At 47.4% G+C, this 23,226-nt stretch overlaps 1 protein-coding gene across 1 annotated transcript in view; it reads left to right on the forward strand.

Annotated features, from left to right (window-relative positions):
* The window catches only part of PTPN6 (protein tyrosine phosphatase non-receptor type 6), a 132,566-nt gene that overhangs the window by 20,156 nt on the left and 89,184 nt on the right, over positions 1-23,226 (forward strand). The window contains exon 2 of the mRNA XM_073595423.1: positions 11,159-11,281. Coding sequence (XP_073451524.1) covers positions 11,159-11,281 — 123 coding nt within the window. The remainder of the gene's footprint in view (positions 1-11,158; positions 11,282-23,226) is intronic.

Consider the following 23,226-nt stretch of genomic DNA (forward strand, 5'->3'; position numbering starts at 1 on the left):
CCCCCGATATAGATGAATGTAGCCTCAGCCTGTAACGTTGCAGCCATGACCCCTCAGACATGTTTTGCCCTGCTGTGATCGGGACGAAACATGTTAGGGGGGCGTGGCTGGAGCAATGCTGGCTGAGGCCACATTCATCTAAATACCATTGCACTGGGTTGGTGAGTGGCGCCCTTTCTTCTCTTTGATAATGCTCTCAAACCTCTGAATGGTGCACTGACGCCAGCCCCCTTCATTGCAACTGGCGGGGAGATCTCTGTCTCAGCTTAGAGTAGCACTGCAATTTTAAATAGGAAAACCTCTTATTTTGAATTACTTCCACTAGACATCCCATGGCCTGGGTACCAAAAAAACTTTTTTAGACTCCTAAATGTGTATTTATGTCTCCCATACAATATCTGTTTATTTTAAAAGTTGAACTTTAAAGTTGAACAACATCGTGGCATAGTGTTGTGAGACCAGAAAAAGATGGAACACTATAGAAGTTCAGTATAGACAATGTCCTCTTATAGTCATCGTCATTTGTAACCACCGTCACCTCAAATCTGCTCCATATATTACAGGAGAAACGATAAACGTCAGCTGCTGATAAGGTTCGACCTTCACATTTCTTATAGCCAAATTTCAGATAAAAAAAGTTTCCCATGCAGTGGAGCTGTGCCTGCACTCCACAGGTCAACTGCCTGTTTTTATCTAGGGGATGGATATACAGTGCCTTCAAAAAGTATTCATACCCCTTGACATTGTCAAAAACGTAAATGTATTTTATTGGGATTTTATGTGATTGACCAACACAAAGTGGCACATATTTGTGAAGTGGAAGGAAAATGATAAATGATACAAATAAATATGTGAAAAGTGGGGGGGGGGGGCGTTTGTATGGCGCCCCCTTTACTCTGATACCCCTAACTAAGATCTAGTGGAACCAATTGCCTTCAGAAGTCACCTAATTAGTAAATAGAGTCCGCCTGTGTGTCATTTAATCTCAGTATAAATACAGCTGTTCTGTGAAGCCCTCAGAGGTTTGTTGGAGAACCTTATTGAACAAACAGCATCATGAAGGCCAAGGAACACACCAGACAGGTCAGGGATAAAGTTGTGGAGAAGTATAAAGCAGGGTTAGGTTATAAATAAATCCCCCAAGCTTTGAACATCTCACGGAGCTCTGTTCAATCCATCATCGGAAAATGGAAAGAGTATGGCACAACTGCAAACCTACCAAGACATGGCCGTCCACCTAAACTGACCGGCCGGGCAAGGAGAGCATTCATCAGAGAAGAGCCAAGAGGTCCATGGTAACTCTGGAGGAGCTGCAGAGATCCACAGCTCAGGTGGGAGAATCTGTCCACAGGACAACTATTAGTCGTGTTCTCCACAAATCTGCCCTTTATGGAAGAGTGACAAGAAGAAAGACATTGGTGAAAGAAAGTCATAAGAAGTCCTGTTTGTAGTTTGTGAGAAGCCATGTGGAGGACACAGCAAACATGTGGAAGAAGGTGATCTGGTCACATGAGACCAAAATTCTACTTTATGGCCTAAAAGCAAAACGCTATGTGTGGGGAAAACTAACACTGCACATCACCCTAAACACACCATCCCCACCGTGAAACATGGTGGTGGCAGCATCATGTGGTGGCGATGGTTTTCTTCAGCAGGGACAGGGAAGCTGGTCAGAGTTGATGGGAAGATGGATGGAGACAAATACAGGACAATCTTAGAAGAAAACCTGTTAGAGTCTCCAAAAGACTTGAGACCGGGGCGGAGGTTCACCTTCCAGCAGGACAACGACCCGAAACATCCAGCCAGAGCTACAATGGAATGGTTTAGATCAAAGCATATTCATGTGTTAGAATGGCCCAGTCACAGTCCAGACCTAAATCACATTGAGAATCTGTGGCAAAACTTGAAAATTGCTGTTCACAGACGCTCTCCATCCAATCTGACAGAGCTTGAGATATTTTACAAAGAAGAATGGGCAGAAATGTCCTCTCTAGATGTGCAAAGCTGGTAGAGACATCCCCAAAAAGACTTGCAGAGAAAGGGGGTTCTACAAAGTATTAACTCTGGGGGGCGCCATACAAATGCCCCCCCCACACACACTTTTCACATATTTATTTGTATCATTTATCATTTTCCTTCCACTTCACAATTATGAGCCACTTTATGTTGGTCTATCACATAAAACCCCAATAAAATACATTTATGTTTTTGGATGTAACATGACAAAATGTGGGAAGTTTCAAGGGGTATGAATACTTTTTCAAGGCACTGTACGGACCTAATCCTCTGATCCTCTCTGCACAAGACCAGTCTCTGTGCCCCCGCCACCCACCACCCTGCAGTCTAGTGGTCTTGTGCGGAAACACTGTTCCTGATGTCATCAGGCCCATTTGCCTGCTCCGAATGTGAGGACATCAGAAACAGTCCACCGCTGGGGGGCGCCGTTTGCAGGTGGAGCAGAGGATCGGGTATAAGCTTTCGCCAATCTGCTAGACACAAATGAGCAGTTGACCCGTGCATTGCAGGAACAGCCTTTTGTTCTGCCTGGAGTTGGGCTGTAACTGTCAAGTTGGATGACTCTAAAGATTATTTTACTTTCATAGTCAAAGTGTATGTAAACACCAACAACAAAATACACTAAGCCCGGGTTCACACCATAATTCGCTGTGGACCGCACAGGAGCGCTGTGCGTCCCTGTTCACTGTTTCAGGGACGAATCAGGGCCGATTCTATGCCTGAATTCGGCCCTGAAACGCAGCCAAAGACGCACAGCGTTTTTGTGCAGTGCGCACCGCAGACGCCCCGGAGATATGTGAACCGGCTCCATAGGGAGCCAGTCACATTCTCCTGCTATGCGAATTAGATGTGCGGAAACGCACATCTAATTCGCATAGGTGTGAACCCGGGCTAAGAGTTTTTTATTTTCTTAACGTCTGGCCCATAAGTGCAAGGTACAGGTTGATCTTGGCAAAGAGCTCCTTGCTGCCTGTGCCATCTGCCTTATCAATGGCATTGTTCCCAGCTCTCGTTGTGGCCTACAGAACACTCTAGATTAGAACAGTGATGGTGAACCTCGGCACCCCCAGATGTTTTGGAACTACATTTTTTCCCATGATGTTCAGGCACTCTGCAGTGTAGTTGAGCATCATGGGAAATGCAGTTCCAAAACAACTGGGGGTGCCAAGGTTCACCATCACTGATCTAGAAGTACTCTGCTGTCCTGTTCTAGGGTAACAATGTTGCTTCCCCATAGAAGGGAGTACCTAGATACCTGGAGAGTGTTGCTGGCAGGTTTATCAGGTCATAAAAATGCAGCCATCATGGGTAAGCTGCAATATTACATTTTTTTTTGTTCTTGGAGTTTAGGTATAATTTTAGTTGGTGTGTCAAAGTATGGCTTAACATTTGGGTCTCCAAACTTTCTGAACAAAGGACCAAATTTACTGTCCTTGAGGCTTTAGGGTGGCCAAACTGTGGGGAGTGGTTCTAGAGCAGGGATCCTCAAACTACGGCCCTCCAGCTGTTGCGGAACTACGTGTCCCATGAGGCATTGTAAAACTCTGACATTCACAAACATGACTAGGCATGATGGGGATTGTAGTTCCTGAACAACTGGAGGGCCGTAGTTTGAAGACCCCTGTTCTAGAGGATGCCTTGGCATCCTTGAGGGTAAACACCCCAAAAACTCGCTCATCCATGTCTTTATGGACCTTGCTTTGTGCACTGGTGCGCAGTCATGGTGGAACAGGAAGGGGCCGTCCCCAAACTGTTCCCACAAAGATGGGAGCATGAAATTGCCCGAAATGTCTTGCAAGGCTCATGCCTTAATAGTTCCCTTCACTGGAACTAAGGGGCCAAGCCCAACCCCTGAAAAACAACCCCCACACCATAATCCCCCCTCCACCCACACCATAATCCCCCCTCCACCAAATGATTTAGACCAGTGCACAAAGCAAGGTCCATAAAGACACGGATGAGCGAGTCTGGGGTGGAGGAACTTGACTGGCCTGCACAGAGTCCTAAACTTCAACCAAATAGAACACCTTTGGGATTAATTAGAGCGGAGACTGGGGTCCATGGTTCAAATCCCAACCATGACACTACCTGCCTGGAGTTTGCATGTTCTCCCTTTGCCTGCGTGGGTTTCCTCCAGGTACTCCGGTTTCCTCCCACACTCCAAAGACATGCTGGTACATTTACAAATACGGTACATATTTTCACAAACCATTAAAGCTTTTCTAGCAAAGGGGGGTGGGAGATAAATCACTTCTCTGACTCCTCCAGATAGGTGTGTATTTTGAGCTTCAGTAGTGAACTTGGTAAGATAAAAAGAAAGAAATTGCTGCTGCTAGAGAATTTGTAAGTGTTTTTTTTTTTTGCAAAGCAGTTAAAAATAGCATGGAAAATTTGTAAAAAAAAAAAGAGAGACAGGAAACAAATATGAAATGTCTTAGTTCCTAATTTACCGAACAAAATGTAAAAATATATATTTTTTGTTTTCTTTAATGAATGCAAATCATAATAAATGAATAAATATATTTTCTTTAAACGCAAGTTTTCATTTGCAGCGGGTCCCGCCTCTCTGTCTAACAAAATGTAAAAATATTTTTAAAGATTTTTTTGTTTTCTTTTAATAATTTAAATTATAATAAATGAATAATTACATTTTCTTTCAACCCAAGTTTTCGGTCGCAGTGGATCCCGTCTTTCTGTCTCTTTGCCCCATCTCTTGCTCGGTGCTTTTTCTTTCTCATTGTCCAGCTGTTCTCTTTTATTATTTATTGTTTTTCCCTTTTTTTTTTTCCTTCAGGAAGCAGGCAGGCTTAAAGTATTATGTGATAACAAGTTAAGCAAATACAGATAGATCCTTAGTCAATAATGAAACCATTTTAAGGACACGCGTGCACAGGCTGCAGTGAATTTACTTGAAATTGTAAATTGCTGTGGAGCATTCAGCAAAATCTGAATGAATAAAGTGATTTTCATTTAACATTTTTAAATGTTCATATCAGGTAGGAAGGAAATATATATATACATGGAGATGGAGAAAAGTGCCACTTGTCAAAGCAGCCATCTCCTTGCTAGCGGCATTGTCGGCCAGTCGTGGAGGGAGCCCTGTTGTGAGGACCAGGATCTGAACTTGCGACTCCTGTTGTGTCTGGCTGTAGCTCTTCTCGTTGTCCCACCTGAGATGCACTACACTTCAGCTTGATCCCAACCTGCAGCCATCCATTACCAACCTTTGGCTTGTTCTTCAACTCCGCTTCCGCTTGATCCCAACCTTCAGACATCCGTTACCAACCTTTGGCTTGTTCCTCGACCACGCTTCCGTGTGATTTCTAACCTGCAGCCATCCATTACCAATCTTTGGTTTGTTCTTGACTATGCTTCCATTTGATCCCAACCTGCAACCTCTTGCTACCAACCTTTGACTTGTTCCTTTACTATGCTTCCGCTTGATCCTAACCTGAAACCATCTGTTATCAACCTTTGGCTTATTCTTCGACTACGTTCCATTTGATCCCAACCTGCAACCTCATGCTACCAACCTTTGACTTGTTCCTCGACTATGCTTCCTCTTGATCCCAACCTGCAACCATCCCTTACCAACCTTTGGCTTGTTGTTCGACTACGCTTTCGCTTGATCCCAACCTGCAACCACTTGTCACCAACCTTTGGCTTGTTCTTCGACTATGTTTCCACTTGATCTCAACCTGCAGCCATCCGTTACCAACCTTTGGCTTGTTCCTCGTCTACGCTTCCACTTGATCCCAAGCTGTGACCATTTGTTACCAACCTTTGGCTCGTTACTTGTCTACGCTTCCATTTGATCCCAAGCTGTGACCATTTGTTACCGACCTTTAGCTTGTTTACTGACTACACTTCTGCTTGGTCCCTACCTGCTATATCTGCTACTGGACCCCGGCTTGCTCACCTCCTGGTGGGGCAATCCTGAGGACCACGACCTGGTACTAACGCACAGCAAAATCCATCCCCACCATCAGGAGCTCTGGTGAATACCGGTAATACCGGTTAGTGCTTAGACCCACACCTCGGATGAGCATCATCCGCCAAGGTGATCTGCTTGTGTACCTATCCAGCTGGTTGGTGTTAGCTTCTCCACTGCTATAGCTACTGGTCTAAGACCCCTTTCACACTGGGGCGGTTTGCAGGCGTTATTGCGCTAAAAATAGCGCCTGCAAACCGCCCCTAAACAGCCTCCGCTGTTTTTTCAGTGTGAAAGCCCGAGGGCTTTCACACTGAAGCGGTGCGCTGGCAGGAGAAGAAAAAATCTCCTGTCAGCCGCTTCTTTGGAGCGGTGAAGGAGCGGTGTATTCACCGCTCCTAAACCGCTCCTGCCCATTGAAATTAATGGGACAGCGCGGCTATACCGCGGTAATACCGTGGCTATAGCCGCGCTATACGAGGGGTTTTAACCCTTTTTCGTCCGCCAGCGGGGGGTTAAAACCGCACCGCTAGCGGCCGAATACCGCGGTAAAACAGTGCTAAATATATGCCCCCTACCGCCCCAGTGTGAAAGGGGCCTTAGACCCTGACCATGACACCTTTTCAATCTCACAGCTAGCCTTAAACTGGATACACACATACAGTTTTTTTTGTTCAACCGGTGGGTTGAATGAAAAATCAACATTGACAGATTCCCGCATTAACACACACAGTGTTGGGATCTCTCTTGCTGAGACATTGACATGGGGATCCCCCGCCTTCCCACCAGAATACACTGATCAGCGCTTGCAGCCATTGGCTATGAGCGCTAATCAAATGCTGTTATTCCAGCATGCCCATTCGTTAGACCAGCTTCTGTTGAACAGACAGCTGTAGACACAGACCATAAATCAGCAGGTTCCTGCTGAACCAGCAAATTTTTGGCCCATGTGCACCAGGCTTTTCATATCACTTAGGAAGATGGGACTAAGTAGCAGGACTTCTCCCAAGCCTCTCCCATCCTCTGGAACTCTCTGCCCCAGTATTTCCGGGCAGCCTTTAGGTCAGTGGTTCTCAACTCCAGTCCTCAGGACCCACCAACAGGCCAGGTTTGCAAGATAGTTGAAATACATCACAGGTGATATCACTTGCTGCTCAGTGATTGCAGTATTCTAGTCTGCATCTCCCCAAGGTAATACTTAAAATCTGGCCTGTTGGTGGGTCCCGAGGACTGGAGTTGAGAACCACTGCTTTAGGTGATCCCTGAAAACTCATTTATTCAGGGAAGCCTATCCCACCCCCACCTAAGAACTCTACTTGAGTCACCTCCATCAGATCATCCCCTGAAGCTATTACCTTTTGTACCATCTCCTCTTAGATTGTAAGGTTGGTGATATAAAAGTGGGGGCTGAGGACAGAAATGTAAAAGTGGGGGGTTGATATGAAGGGGGGCTAAAGACAGAAATGTGAAGCGGGGGTGATTCTGTATGAAAGAGGGCTGAGGACTGGAATGTAAAAGTGTGTGTGTGGGGTGATATGAAGGGGGCTTAGGACAGAAATGTGAAGGTGGAGGGGGGGGGGGGGTGATATAAAAGTGGGGTGGGGACAGAAATGTAAAAGTGTGTGTGGGGGGGTTGATATAAAGGGGGGCTAAGGACAGAAATGTGAAGGGGGGTTTGATACTGAATTAAAGGGGGCTGAGGACTGGAATGTAAAAGTGTTGGGGTGATATAAAGGGGGGCTGAGGACAGAAATGTAAAGGGGGGTGATACTGTATGAAAGGGGGCTAAGGACAAAAAATGTAAAAGTTTTGGGGTGATATGAAGGGGGGCTAAGGACTGGAATGTAAAAGTGTTGGGGTGATATGAAGTGGGGGTTATATAAAGGGGGCCTAAGGACAGAAATGTGAAGGGGTGTGTTTCAGAAACCATGAATCAGACTGAGACAGAAGTACAGTTAAATCACACTTGGTTAATAATAATTATAATAATAAAAAAGGTAAACAGAGTAAACGTAGTCAAAACATAGCCAGAGTTCAGGAACCGGAATGGATAGTCAGACAAGCCAAAACGTCAGGGAGCCAGAGATGAGCGTAGTAGAACAGCAAGCAGGATCTGGAGCCAGAAGGAATGTCAGCCAAGCAAGTCTTTAACAGGAACACAGGAGAGCGTCTCTGGAGAGGTGACCAAGGCGAAGGCAGAGATCCTCTGGGCCGGACGGCTTAAGTAGGCAGGACTGACAAGCAGGATATCATCAACAGGTGAGTCGCTGTGGAGAGAAAGGAGCTGACTAATTGGCCGACAGCTGAGCGGCCAGCTCAGAGAAGGAAGGGCTGAGTCCAGCCCTGACAGTGTGATACTGTATGAAAGGGGGCTGAGGACTGGAATGTAAAAGTGTAGGGGGAGTGTGATATGAAGGGGGGCTGAGGACAGAAATGTGAAGGGGGGGTTGATATATAGGGGGGCTGAGGACAAGAAAGGGGGAGGGTCATATGAAGGGGGGTGATATATAGGGGGGCTGAGGACAAGAAAGGGGGAGGGTCATATGAAGGGGGTTGATATATGGGGGGGCTGAGGACAAGAATGTGAAGGGGGAGGGTCATATGAAGGGGGGTGATATATAGGGGGGGCTGAGGACAAGAATGTGAAGGGGGAGGGTCATATGAAGGGGGGTGATATATAGGGGGGGTTGAGGACAAGAAAGGGGAGGGTCATATGAAGGGGGTGATGTACAGGGGGACTGAGAATACTGATGTAATAATCGGATTGTGATGTGAAGGATCTGAAGTTACGTTTACATCATTACACCCTGTGTTGTCCAAGTAGGCACTGGCAGCCTATTCATTTTAATGAGCTGCCTTACATGCAGAAACTCAGACAAAGACGTCCCTGACCCTATTCTTAAATTGCGCCACACCTTTAAATTGGGGCTTTGCGAAAACAGGATGCACAGAGGAGCCATTCAGAATCAACCATGCGATTCGTAACCTCTGCAGAAATAAAATTTTACCGACTGGACCTCCAGGGGCGATCAAAGTGTTAACTTGTGTGCCTAACAATGTGTAACGTGTTCTGCTTTTACTAAGCAATCTCTTCTGTAAATGACGGAGCCGATCAGCGGGGTCCCGGCGATCAATCATTAGCCGGGACCCACTGATTGGCTTGTGCTGTAACAAATCACAGCCAGAGCAGGGGTGACGGGTACGCCCGCGCGTGCCTCTTACCCAGAAGCGCTGATCACGTATCAGATATGTGATCCAGTGCACAGCGACCGCCCTGCCGCAGTAAATGTATGTATGTAAGAAAATTTAGCAACGTGGGCGGCCGGAGAGAAGACTATTTACTGACTTGTTTGCAGGAACTTCTTTTTTCAAGCAAGTTATTTTTCAGCGACCGATGTGTTGGTGAGATCCAGGGTGTAAGAAGACCACCATGGACCTGATAGACATCGAACCACCACCTCTCTGCACTAATCTTTATTTTATAGAAGGTTATCGTAGAGAGTCATCACACCCTTCACAATCAGATCCTCCATCCCACGCAGAGCAGTTTCAGGTCACCGCCATCACATTTAATGAAATGTTTCCACCCTTCGCTTTAGGCGATGTACCGAAACAGGAAATACGCTTCAAAGACTTGTTTTCTTGGTGTTCACATTCTGGTCATAGGTGGTCAAAATATTCTCAGATGTTTTCAGTGTTTCTGATTATTTTCTATCATTCCTCACCAAAAAAACGTCCAACTGCATTCTGGTTGGCTACCGAATCCCTTGGCGTACTGAGCTCTGCACACGGGGCCATTACCACCATAGGAGCTGTTCTGGTATTAATGGAGTCCTCCACTTTACCAATAGACACAATCAATTCTACAGTTACTGGTATTGATATTTATAAGAAATCTGAGATACAGTTGTGCTCAAAAGTTTGCATACCCTGGCAGAAATTGTGACATTTTGGCATTAATATTGAAAATATGACTGATCATGCCAAAAACTGTCTTTTATTTAGGATAGTGATCACATGAAGCCATTGTATAGTACAGTATTTATGCAAGTCATGTCTGACCAAGGTTTCCTCCTTTTTCCCACTAACCACCAATGTAAGGGACATTCTTCTCACTGATCACCAATGTAAGGAACATTCTTCTCATTGATCACCAATGTAAGGAACATTCTTCTCACTGATCACCAATGTAAGGGACATTCTTCTCACTGATCACCAATGTAAGGAACATTCTTCTCACTGATCACCAATGTAAGGGACATTCTTCTCACTGATCACCAATGTAAGGAACATTCTTCTCACTGATCACCAATGTAAGGAACATTCTTCTCACTGATCACCAATGTAAGGAACATTCTTCTCACTGATCACCAATGTAAGGGACATTCTTCTCACTGATCACCAATGTAAGGGACATTCTTCCCACTGATCACCAATGTAAGGAACATTCTTCTCACTGATCACCAATGTAAGGAACATTCTTCCCACTGATCACCAATGTAAGGAACATTCTTCCCACTGATCACCAATGTAAGGAACATTCTTCTCACTGATCACCAATGTAAGGAACATTCTTCTCACTGATCACCAATGTAAGGAACATTCTTCTCACTGATCACCAATGTAAGGGCCATTCTTCTCACTGATCACCAATGTAAGGAACATTCTTCCCACTGATCACCAATGTAAGGAACATTCTTCTCACTGATCACCAATGTAAGGAACATTCTTCTCACTGATCACCAATGTAAGGGACATTCTTCTCACTGATCACCAATGTAAGGAACATTCTTCCCACTGATCACCAATGTAAGGGACATTCTTCCCACTGATCACAAATGTAAGGAACATTCTTCTCACTGATCACCAATGTAAGGAACATTCTTCCCACTGATCACCAATGTAAGGAACATTCTTCTCACTGACCACCAATGTAAGGGACATTCTTCCCAATGATCACCAATGTAAGGAGAATTTTTCCCTTGGACGGTGGGACATCCTCTAAAAATTAGGCATCCAGGAAGCACCATATTGCCCCCAAGCTGTCCGACAACTGACTTTAAAATGCAGTCCACTGTGGATCACTTTTCAGGTTTCAAAAATGCAGCCATTGATGTGAAGAAGGCCTGGGGGTGGAGGGAAAGTGATTTTTGTTTTGCTGTGTGTCTTTCCCATAGTCTCGTGTCCTTACTTCCACTATTATTTCCGCAGGTGGTTTCACCGGGACATAACCGGCTTGGAGGCCGAAAACAGACTGAAAGCGAGAGGCGTCCATGGGAGTTTTCTGGTACGGCCCAGCAAGAAACGACCGGAGGACTTCTCTCTGTCTGTCAGGTTGGTGTTCCCACGACGAGGGGGGGGGGGGTCATTAAGAATAATTTATATTGCTCTACAGCAGTGGTCTACAAACTGCTGCCCAGGGGGCCAGATGCGGCCTTTTGCTTGCTTTTATCCAGCCCTTGGGGCACTATTTCATCCATTGACACCAACAAAAGGGGCACAATTTCTCCTAATGACACCAAAGATAAGGAACAATTCCTATTAATGACACCAACAATTGGGCAAAATGACACCAATGATGGGGCACAACTTCTCGCACCAACGAACGAGCACACTTCCTCCCCCTGACACCAACAATTGGGCCCAATGACACCAATGATGGGGCACATTTCCTCCCAATGACACCAACAATTGAGTTCAATGACACCAACATTTGGGCCCAATGACATCAGTGATGGGGCACAATTCCTCCTAATGACACCAACAATTAGGTCCAATGACATCAGCGATGGGGTACAATTCCTCCCAATGACACCAACAATTGGGACCAATTGTCAGAAACCATGAATCAGACTGAGACAGAAGTACAGTTAAATCACACTTGTTTAATGATAATAATAATAAAAAAAGGTAAACAGAGTAAACGTAGTCAAAGGAACTGGAACGGATAGTCAGACAAGCCAAAACATCAGGGAGCCGGAGATGAGCGTAGTAGAACAGCAAGCAGGATCTGGAGCTAGAAGCAATGTCAGCAAAGCAAGTCTTTAACAGGAACACAGGAGAGCGTCTCTAGAGATGTGATCGAGGCGAAGGCAGAGATCATCTGGGCTGGACGGCTTACGTAGGCAGGACTGATGAGCAGGATATCATCAACAGGTGAGTCACTGTGAAGAGAAAGGAGCTGACAATTAGCCGACAGCTGAGCGCCCAGCTTAGAGAAGGAAGGGCTGAGCCCAGCCCTGACAGTACCCCCTCCTCAATGACCCCTACCACTCGGAGGACCACCAGGCATGAGGGGAAAACGTCTATGGAAGCCACGGAGGAGGGCAGGGGCATGTACGTCTGAGGATGAGACCCCAAAGTGTTCCTCTGGACCGTACCCTTTCCAATGTACCAGGTACTGTATGCGCCCCCACAAAACCTACGCAAGTCAACAATGGACTGTACTTCATACTCCTCATGGTTCTCAACCTGTACAGGGTGAGGAGGACGAGGCACCGAGGTGGTAAAGTGGTGGCAGGTTTTAATAATGAGACATGAAATACATTCGAAATACGCATATTATAAAGAAGGTCTAATGCGTAAGCCACTGGGTTCATCCTGCAAAGAATACAGAAAGGCCCAATAAACCGAGGTGCGAACTTCAGTGAGGGACCACAAAGTCGGAGGTTGCAAAATGACAGCCAGACCCTGCCCCCAACCTGGTAGGAAGGCGCAGGCATGCGTCTGCGGTCAGCATGGAGTCTGTACCTATCATTAGCATGTCGCGAAGCCTTCTGGACTTGTGCCCAAGTGGAACGAAGACCACAGAGATGCTCCTCTAATGCAGGAATACTCTGCGGAACAAAGGAGTCCATAGAAACCATAATTCACCATAAACGAGGACATTCGGGATGCAGAATTCAAGGCACTATTGTGAGTAAACTCCGCCCACGGTAAGAGGTCTGACCAGTTGTTATGATGGTCAGAAATATAGCAACGTAGGAATTGCTCCAAGGACTGACTGGCTCGTTCTGCGGCCCCATTAGACTGCGGGTGATACGCAGAGGAGAAAGCAAGCTGAATTCCCAACTGTGCACAAAAGGCTCGCCAGAACCGGGACACAAACTGACTACCCTTGTCCGAGACAATCACCTTGGGTAGCAGGGGCGGACTGACAACTCATGGGGGCCCCGGGCAATAGAAGATTATGGGGCCCCCAGGCTTACAGGTGGCCGCCACGCCAGGAGTAATTAACAAACAAAACAACATATAGAGTACAGCAGTCAGGATGAGCGCCGCGCTCACATCAGTCCTCCCTTACACCAAAGTCCCAACATTCTCCCTATACATCACAATCCCATTAGTGCCACCCTACGGCAGAGCCCCCAGAGTGCCACCCTACGGCAGAGCCCCCAGAGTGCCACCCTACGGCAGAGACCCCAGTGTGCCACCCTACCAGTGGCGTCTCCAGCTTTCATATTTAGGGGGGGCACATGGGGGGACAGGGACAAAAGTAGGGGGGCAATTTATATATATATATATATATATATATATATATATATATATATATATATATATATATCCTGGGGCCCTTTACTACGATCCCACAATGGCCCTTTCACATGTTCTGCAGTGAGCTCCCTTCCTACTGTATTGGGCCCCCCCCCCAGGGTGGCAGAAAACAAGAGATATATGTCACCAGCATACTAAGAAAATATAAGGGTCCAAAGCAGTGGGAGAACTATCAGAGTTGCAAAGGTTGTCTTGCCTCCGGGCCCTGGTGTTCTGCCACTGTGGGGTTCCCCAGCCTCCCCTTGCTGTCCTGCCCCTGCTATTGCCTGCTCTGGTCTGGCATCTCTTGGAATTTACAGGCTGGTTCTCCTGTCCTAAGGATGGAAGAAATCAGTCTGTTTTTTCAGTAACTGAGAGTCCTGGTGGAGTCCTTCCTGCAACTCGCTCTTCTCCCTGCCAATGAGGATGCAGGGGAAGGAGCAGATCGGGCGGCCGTGGTTGTGTGAGCGCTCACATTATGCAGTGTCAGTGAGCAGAGGGAGGGGGGAGGAATCACCCGCAGGAGCTGACTGGGGACTTTCTGTGGTGGGGCACAGCATAATGTTGGGGGGGTCAGGGCCCCCTCTGACCCCCCCCTAGGGTCACCATTGCACCCTACGGCAGAGACCCCAGAGTGCCACCCTACGGCAGAGACCACAGAGTGCCACCCTACGGCAGAGACCCTAGAGTGCCACCCTACGGCAGAGACCCCAGTGTGCCACCTTACGGCAGAGACCCCAGTGTGCCACATTACGGCAGAGCCCCCCCAGTGTGCCACCTTACGGTAGAGCCCATCAGAGTGCCACCCTACGGCAGAGCCCGTCAGAGTGCCACCCTACAGCAGAGCCCATCAGAGTGCCACCCTACAGCAGAGCCTGTCAGAGTGCCACCCTACAGCAGAGCCTGGGGACTCTCTGTGGTGGGGCACAGCATAATGTTGGGGGGGTCAGGGCCCCCTCTGACCCCCCCTAGGGTCACCATTGCACCCTACGGCAGAGACCCCAGAGTGCCACCCTACGGCAGAGCCCACAGAGTGCCACCCTACAGCAGAGCCCGTCAGAGTGCCACCCTACGGCAGAGACAACAGAGTGCCACCCTACAGCAGAGCCCACAGAGTGCCACCCTATAGCAGAGCCCACAGAGTGCCACCCTATGGCAGAGCCTCCCAGCGTGCCAACCTACGGCAGAGCCTCCCAGCATGCCAACCTATGGCAGAGCCTCCCAGCGTGCCAACCTACGGCAGAGCCTCCCAGCGTGCCAACCTACGGCAGAGCCTCCCAGCGTGCCAACCTACGGCAGAACCCCCAGAGTGTCACCTTCTATCAGTGTCCCCTTACACACACCTTAGTGATTGGTGTGGCAGGAAGCTGGCAGGAAAAGGCTTTAGAAAAAAAATTTGAAAAAAAAAATCCACATGTTGCCGGCTCTGAACTGCGCAAGTGAGTAGTAGAGCCAGCGGAATAGTGAAATGCTGTGGTTGGCCTCAGATCGGGCAGTGGGGCGTGTGAATAAAAGCCATGCTTGGTGTTTGCCATGATATCACCACACAAGTGAGCACCTAACCCTGCTCTGCTGCCTAATCCGAGGCCGAGCTCAGCAGTGCACCAATCAGCTGCCTCCGAATGGCAACAAGTGGATTCTTCACGGGCATATGATTGTTAGATCAAATTCTGTTCAGCAGCAGTGGGCACACATTGATAATACAGTATACACACACACATACAGTATACACACAGTATACATACAATATAAACAAAGTATACATACAGTACACACACAGTATACATACACACACACACAGTATACACACAGTTAGACATACTCACAGTTACACATACACACAGTATACATACAATATACACAAAGTATACACACAGACAGTATACATACAGTATACACACAGTATACACATACAGTATACAAACAGTATACACACAGTATACATACACACACACAGTATATGCACAGTGTACACATACACACAGTATACACACAGTATACATACACACACACACACACAGTATAAACACAGTATACACATACACACAGTATACACACAGTTACACATACACACAGTATACATACAATATACACAAAGTATACACACAGACACTATACATACAGTATACACACAGTATACACATATACACAGTATACACACAGTTACACATACACACAGTATACACACAGTATACACACATACACACAGTACACACACAGTTACACATACACACAGTATATGCACAGTATACACATACACACAGTATACACACATACACACAGTATACACACAGTTACACATACACACAGTATACACACAGTTACACATACACACAGTATATACACAGTATACACACATACACACAGTATACACACAGTTACACATACACACAGTATATGCACAGTATACACATACACACAGTATATGCACAGTATACACATACACACAGTATACACACAGTATACACACAGTATACACATACACACAGTATACACACATACACACAGTATATGCACAGTATACACATACACACAGTATACACACATACACACAGTATACACACAGTTACACATACACACAGTATATGCACAGTATACACATACACACAGTATACACACAGTATACACCAGCACTTTCCACCCAAAAATCACACATAGAACACACTGCTGCCCCCATCTCCTGGCATGCTGGTACTTGTAGTGCCAGCAGCTCACAGACACAGGCAGGAGAGGAGGAGGGGACTGTGCCTGTGTACTGGTGGGCAGGTACTGAGTACGAAGGTGTAGCAGAGATCGGGGGAGAAGTTCAGAACATCCTTCCTCCAGGAGCAGTGCACTTCTCCTCACACAGAAAATCGATCAACCTACTTCAGAGACAGGAGGAGCCATGCTAGAGGAAACACAGCCTCCCCCCTCCCCCCTGCTCACCAGGGTAAGCCACTGACAAGAATCCATTCAGTTCAGCTCAGCAAGCTTACCTTCCAGCAGACTGCAGCCCGTCCCACACTGCAGGCTGTCCCCTCCTCCCTCTCCTCCCCTCCAGCTGTCAACATCTCCTGCTCTGAAATTTTAAAAAAAGCAGCGTGGGGAAGAGGACGTGTACACTGTGTTCCCATTGGCTGAGGAGGCAGTGCAGAGGCGGGGCAGCTAAAGCCTCGGGATTTTCACAGCAAAATGATGTCGGTAAGGGACATTTCAGGGACAGATGTAAAAATACACAGATTTTTACAAACTGCCCCTGGTTTTACTGAGGCAGGCAACCCTGATGGGGCCCCCTAGTGGCCATGGTCCTCGGTCACTGCCCGAGTGGTCAGTCCGCCCCTGTTGGGTAGCCCATGTAAGCGAAAGAATTCCCGAGAAAAAATGGAAGCCAGTTCCTTAGAAGTTGGGCAACTTCTTAAGTGGAATACAATGGGACATTTTCGAGAACCGGACAACCACCATAAGGATAACTGTGTTGCCCTGGGAGTTGGGTAACTCCACAATGAAATCCATAGACAGGTGGGTCCAGGGCCTGTCTCCATTGGGTATGGGTTGTAGGAGGCCCACTGGAAGGTGTCGTGGAGTCTTACTCTGAGCACACATGGAAAAGGCAGCTACGAAGGCAGTTACATCAGCACGTAGACTAGGCCACCAGAATTGTTGGGATATGGCCCAAAAGAGTTGATTATTCCCAGGTTGGCCAGCAGCCTTGGGAGAATGGTAAGTCTGGAGCACGGCAGTATGGAGAATCTCTGGGACAAAGCAGCGGTCACAAGGTTTCTTAGGAGGAGCATGGAACTGAGCAGCAAGAATTTAGTCATCCAAAGGAGAAGTGAGACTGGTGCGAACCGTAGCCAGAATACAATCAGGAGGAATCACAGGAAGTGGAGGAAAATTGTCGTGACAAAGCGTCAGCCCTTACATTCTTAGTACCGGGTAAGAATGAGACAATGTAATTAAAACTAGACAAGAAAAGAGCCCATCACGCCCTTCTGGCGTTTAGCCTCAGACAAGAATGTGAGATTTTTATGGTCAGTAAGAATGGGAACCGGCACAGTGGTACCTTCGAAAAGATGTCTCCATTCTTTCAGGGCTAAAATGATCGCTAACAGCTCTCTGTCACAAAGGTGTCAATTTCTTGGAAAAGTAGCCACAAGGATGCATAGCGCTCTCAGAGGTAGGATGTTGACACAGAAGGGTGCCAACTCCAGTCTCAGAAGCATCATCCTCAAGGATAAAAGGTAACGTAGGATCAGGATGTGCCAACACAGGAGAAGAAACAAAGGCAGCCTTGAGACTCTCAAAGGCCTTAATGGACTCCGGAGACCAACTCTTTGGGTTACTGTCCTTTCTGGTCATATCAGTCAGGGGCTTGACCAGAGACGAAAAGTTAGGAATAAACTTCCGATAATAGTTGGCAGAGCCAACAAAATGCTCCAGAGGACATAAACCCACGGGTCGGGGCCACTGTAGGACTGCTAAAAGTTTCTCTGGGTCCATCGAAAAACCAGCAGTGGAAATGACATAATCCAGGAATTTAACTTGTTCACAATGGAATTCGCACTTCTCCAATCTACAATAGAGATTGTTCTCTCTTAGTTTCTGAAGCACACGACAGACATCTGCATGGTGGCTCTCCAGAGACTTGGAAAATATGAGGATATTGTCGAGATAAACCACTACACATAACTGCAACTAATCTCAGATGACGTTGTTAATAAATTCCTGGAAAACTGCCGTGGCGTTACAAAGGCCAAATGGCATTACTAGGTACTCATAATGGCCTGTTCTGGTATTAAACGGAATCGGATAGGTATTCTTAATCGTAAAATGATTGAGACCCCTATAATCGATACAAGGTATCAGTTCACCACTCTTCTTCTTCACAAAGAAGAAACCAGCACCAGCAGGAGATGAGGATTTGCGGATAAAACCTCGAGAAAGTGCGTCTGCAACATACGCCTCCATGGCTTTATCCTCCAAGACCGACAAAGGGTAAACCCGGCCACGAGGGGGAGTGGCACCAGGTTGAATATCAATTGCTCAATCATAAGACCGGTGTGGAGGCAAACTACCGGCTTGACCTTTGTCAAAGACATCGCTAAAATCGCGCTACTCCTCCGGCAGGGAGGTGCACAGGACCTTGGCTACCTTCTGGAAGCATGTTTTACTGCATTGTGGTGACGTTGTGCCTCTGTAACCAAGGATAACCAATAACCAGCGTAAACTTAGGTGAGGAAATAGCATGGAATTGGATTATGTCATGGTGAAGAGCCCCTACGGCCATGGACAATGGAACCGTCTCATGAGTCACATGGGCCGGCTGTAGAGGTCTCCCGTCAAGAGCCTCAATGGCAAGTGGAGTGTCATGCAGCTGCAGCGGAATTGAGTGCTTCGATACAAAGGCAGCGTCAGTGAACAGGCCTGCAGACCCAGAGTCGATTAGAGCCCGTATATCGACGGACGACTCAGCGCAAGAAAGGTTAACCGAAACCAGGGGCTTAACCTTCTGGATAACTGGGGACAAAACAATGCCACCTAAGGTCTGTCCTTGACAGGGCCTCAAGGTTTGGGCGCTCCCTGGACGGGTAGGACAAGACTTCAAAAAGTGACCTGCCTGGCCACAATAAAGGCACAATCTCTCCCTCCTCCTAAGGGTTCTCTCATCCACAGAAAGACGTGTGAAGCCCAAGTGCATGGGTTCATCTTCACTTATGAGGTGAGGGAGGCAAGGGTGGGACTGCAAAGCTTGGAGACAAATGTAGAGGAGGTTTCTGCAAGCGCTCCTTAAAAGGGAGTCTTTCTTAAAAGGGAGTCTGGAGTCAATGAGGATGGCAAAGGTGATCAACCTCTCCAGCTCAGTGGGTATATCTCGGGCTGCTATCTCATCCTTGATGGAATCCGAGAGACCATGAGAAAAAGCAGCCACAAGGGCCTCATTGTTCCAAGCCACCTCTACTGCCAGAGTATGGAATTCAACGGTGTAATCGGCAACAGTTCTCGTACTCTGATGGACATGAGGCACTTGGCAGCAGAAGCGGAGCATGCGGGAACGTCAAATACCCTTTTAAAAGACGTCACAAACTAAGGGTAACTCAAGACAACAGGTTTTTGTGTGTCCCATAGAGGGTTAGCCCAGGTCAAGGCTCTCTCAGAAAGCAAAAATATCACAAAACCTACTTTGCTTCTGTCCGTGGAAAATGCCTGGGGCAGCATCTCAAAGTATATCTCAACCTGGTTGAGAAACCCTCTGCATTGGACTGGATCGCCCCCAAATCGCTGGGGAAGCGGAGCGGAACCAGACATACCTCTTACAGAGGTAATACTTGAGATGGGTACCTGCACAGAGATTGGCGCAGCAGCAGGGACGGCCTGCAACACAGGTTGTACCGGAGCAGTCACAGTGGGAGATTCCAGGTGAGCCGTGCGACTCAGGAGCGTTTGTAGCGCCATGGCAAACTGATCCATGCGGTGATCCTGCTCATCCAATCTGGAAAAAATATTACCAACAAGTGGACTGACTGCATCTTCTGAATTCATGGCCTTCGCCTACTGTCAGGAACCATGAATCAGACTGAGACAGAAGTACAGTTAAATCACACTTGCTTAATAACAATAAAAAAAAGGAAAACAGAGTAAACGTAGTCAAAACATCGCCAGAGTTCAGGAACAGGAACGGATAGTCAGACAAGCCAAAACGTCAGGGAGCCAGAGATGAGCGTAGTAGAACAGCAAGCAGGATCTGGAGCCAGAAGGAATGTCAGCCAAGCAAGTCTTTAACAGGAACACAGGAGAGCGTCTCTAGAGATGTGACCAAGGCGAAGGCAGAGATCATCTGGACTGGATGGCTTAAGTAGGCAGAACTGACAAGCAGGATATCACTGTGAAGAGATAGGAGCTGGCAATTAGCCGACAGCTGAGCGGCCAGCTTAGAGAAGGAAGGGCTGAGCCCAGCCCTGACACCAATGACACCAGTATTCGGACACAATTCCTCCCAATGACACCAAGAATTGGGTCCAATGACACCAATGATGGGGCACTATTCCTCCCACTGATACCAACGATGGGGCTCAATTCTTCCCACTGACACCGATGATGGGGCGCTACTTCTCCCACCAACACCAACAATTGGGTCCATTACCAGTGATAAAACACACGCATTACCACAATGCACACATTAGCCCCTTGTAGTGCCTATAGTGACATTTTGAATGATACCCCAGTGCTCAACCGAATCACAGGCATTTTACAGCCCACCACAGTGCTCACCTGGATCACAGGCACTTTACAGCCCACCACAGTGCTCATCCAGATCACAGGCACTCTACAGCCCACCACAGTGCTCATCCAGATCACAGGCGCTTTCCAGCCCACCACAGTGCTCATCCAGATCACAGGCACTTTACAGCCCACCACAGTGCTCATCCGGATCACAGGCACTTTACAGCTCACCACAGTGCTCATCCAGATCACAGGCACTTTACAACCCACCACAGTGCTCATGCAGATCACAGGCACTTTCCAGCCCACCACAGTGCTCATCCAGATCACAGGCACTTTCCAGCCCACCACAGTGCTCATCCGGATCACAGGCACTTTACAGCCCACCACAGTGCTCATCCGAATCACAGCCACTTTACAGCCCACCACAGTGCTCATCTGGATCACAGGCACTTTACAGCCCACCACAGTGCTCATCTGGATCACAGGCACTTTACAGCCCACCACAGTGCTCATCCAAATCACAGGCACTTTACAGCCCACCAGAGTGCTCATCCAAATCACAGGCACTTTACAGCCCACCAGAGTGCTCATCCGGATCACAGGCACTTTACAGCCCACCACAGTGCTCATCCGGATCACAGGCACTTTACAGCCCACCACAGTGCTCATCCGGATCACAGGCATTTTACAGCCCACCACAGTGCTCATCCGGATCACAGGCACTTTACAGCCCACCACAGTGCTCATCCGAATCACAGGCACTTTACAGCCCACCACAGTGCTCATCCAGATCACAGGCATTTTCCAGCCCACCACAGTGCTCATCCGAATCAAAGCCACTTTACAGCCCACCACAGTGCTCATCCAGATCACAGGCACTTTACAAAAAAATATACAAGACCAGTTTTTCTTGCGTTGAGATGCGTTACAGTCTATTCATTTTGAACAGAATGTCCAATACACACCTCAATACACAGAATTATGTATGCTGCAACACAATGTGTTTTGGTGTAAATGGGCCTCAAATAAAACGGGTATAGAAAAGAATCACCCCCTTTATACTTACCTGAACCTGATCTTTCTTCAGCAATGTGCATGAGAGCCTCGGCTATCCAGGGACTCTCCTTCCTCATTGGCTTAGACAGGAGCCACAGGAGCCAGTGCTGTCACTCACAGCCAGTGAACCAATGAGGAGAGAGAGGGGGCGGGACTGAGCTGCGGCTGTGTGTGTGAATGGGCACGCAGAGCCATGGTACGGGAGCGTGCATGCTTGGGTTCCCCACATTGCAAGTCGCTTGCTCTTGGGGCACTTGGTAGGAAGGAGGGGCCAGGAGCGCCGGGGGGTGGGGGTGGGGTGGGACCCGAAAAGCGGAGGATTGGGGCTACAAAACCATTACACAGAGGAGGTAAGTATAACATGTTTGCTATTTAGAGTTTTTAAAAATTGACTTTAATCATTTGCCGACCATATGACTACTCGTGATTGCGCCCGCCAGCGTGCTCTGTGATCACTGTGTGCTCTGGGTTTAGAGCCAATCAGCGGCTCTTTAGCACGTGATCAGCTGTGTCCCATTACAGCTGATCACAATGTAGACACAAGCCGGTTATCAGCAGTCCTTTCCTCACGCTGACAGCATAAGGAGAGGAGAGCCAATAACAGGCTTGTGTGAAAGGGACATCTACGCTGATAATCAGTGCCCACCATAGTTACATAGAAGGTGAGGCTGAAAAAAGACACAAGTCCATCAAGTCCAACCTATGTGTGTGATTATATGTCAGTATTACATTGTATATCCCTGTATGTTGTGGTCATTCAGGTGATTATCTAATAGTTTCTTGAAGCTATCAATGCTCCCCGCTGAGACCACCGCCTGTGGAAGGGAATTCCACATCCTTGCCGCTCTTACAGTAAAGAACCCTCTACGTAGTTTAATGTTAAACCTCTTTTCTTCTAATTTTAATGAGTGGTTGCGTGTCTTATTGAACTCCCTTCCGCTGAAATGTTTTATCCCTATTGTGGGGTCACCAGTCCGGTGTTTATATATTGTGGGGTCACCAGTCCGGTATTTATATATTGTGGGGTCACCAGTCCGGTATTTGTATATTGTGGGGTCACCAGTCCGGTATTTGTATATTGTGGGGTTACCAGTCCGGTATTTATACAATGAAATCATATCCCCTCTCAAGCGTCTCTTCTCCAGAGAGAATAAGTTCAGTGCTCGCAACCTTTCCTCATAACTAAGATCCTCCAGACCCTTTATTGGCTTTGTTGCCCTTCTTTGTACTCGCTCCATTTCCAGTACATCCTTCCTGAGGACTGGTGCCCAGAACTGGACAGCATACTCCAGGTGCGGCCGGACCAGAGTCTTGTAGAGCGGGAGAATTATCGTTTTATCTCTGGAGTTGATATGCGATTTTATTAAATTTATACAGGTACTCACATTTTTTTAAAACCAAAACAGGCGAAAATCCGACGAGCAGCGAGCTCGTAGTGCAGATACAAACAAAAAATGCCTTTCCCGTCCCTACGCGTGACGTCA

The sequence above is a fragment of the Aquarana catesbeiana genome, linkage group LG08, assembly GCF_042186555.1.
Source record: "Aquarana catesbeiana isolate 2022-GZ linkage group LG08, ASM4218655v1, whole genome shotgun sequence".
Taxonomy (NCBI): domain Eukaryota; kingdom Metazoa; phylum Chordata; class Amphibia; order Anura; family Ranidae; genus Aquarana; species Aquarana catesbeiana.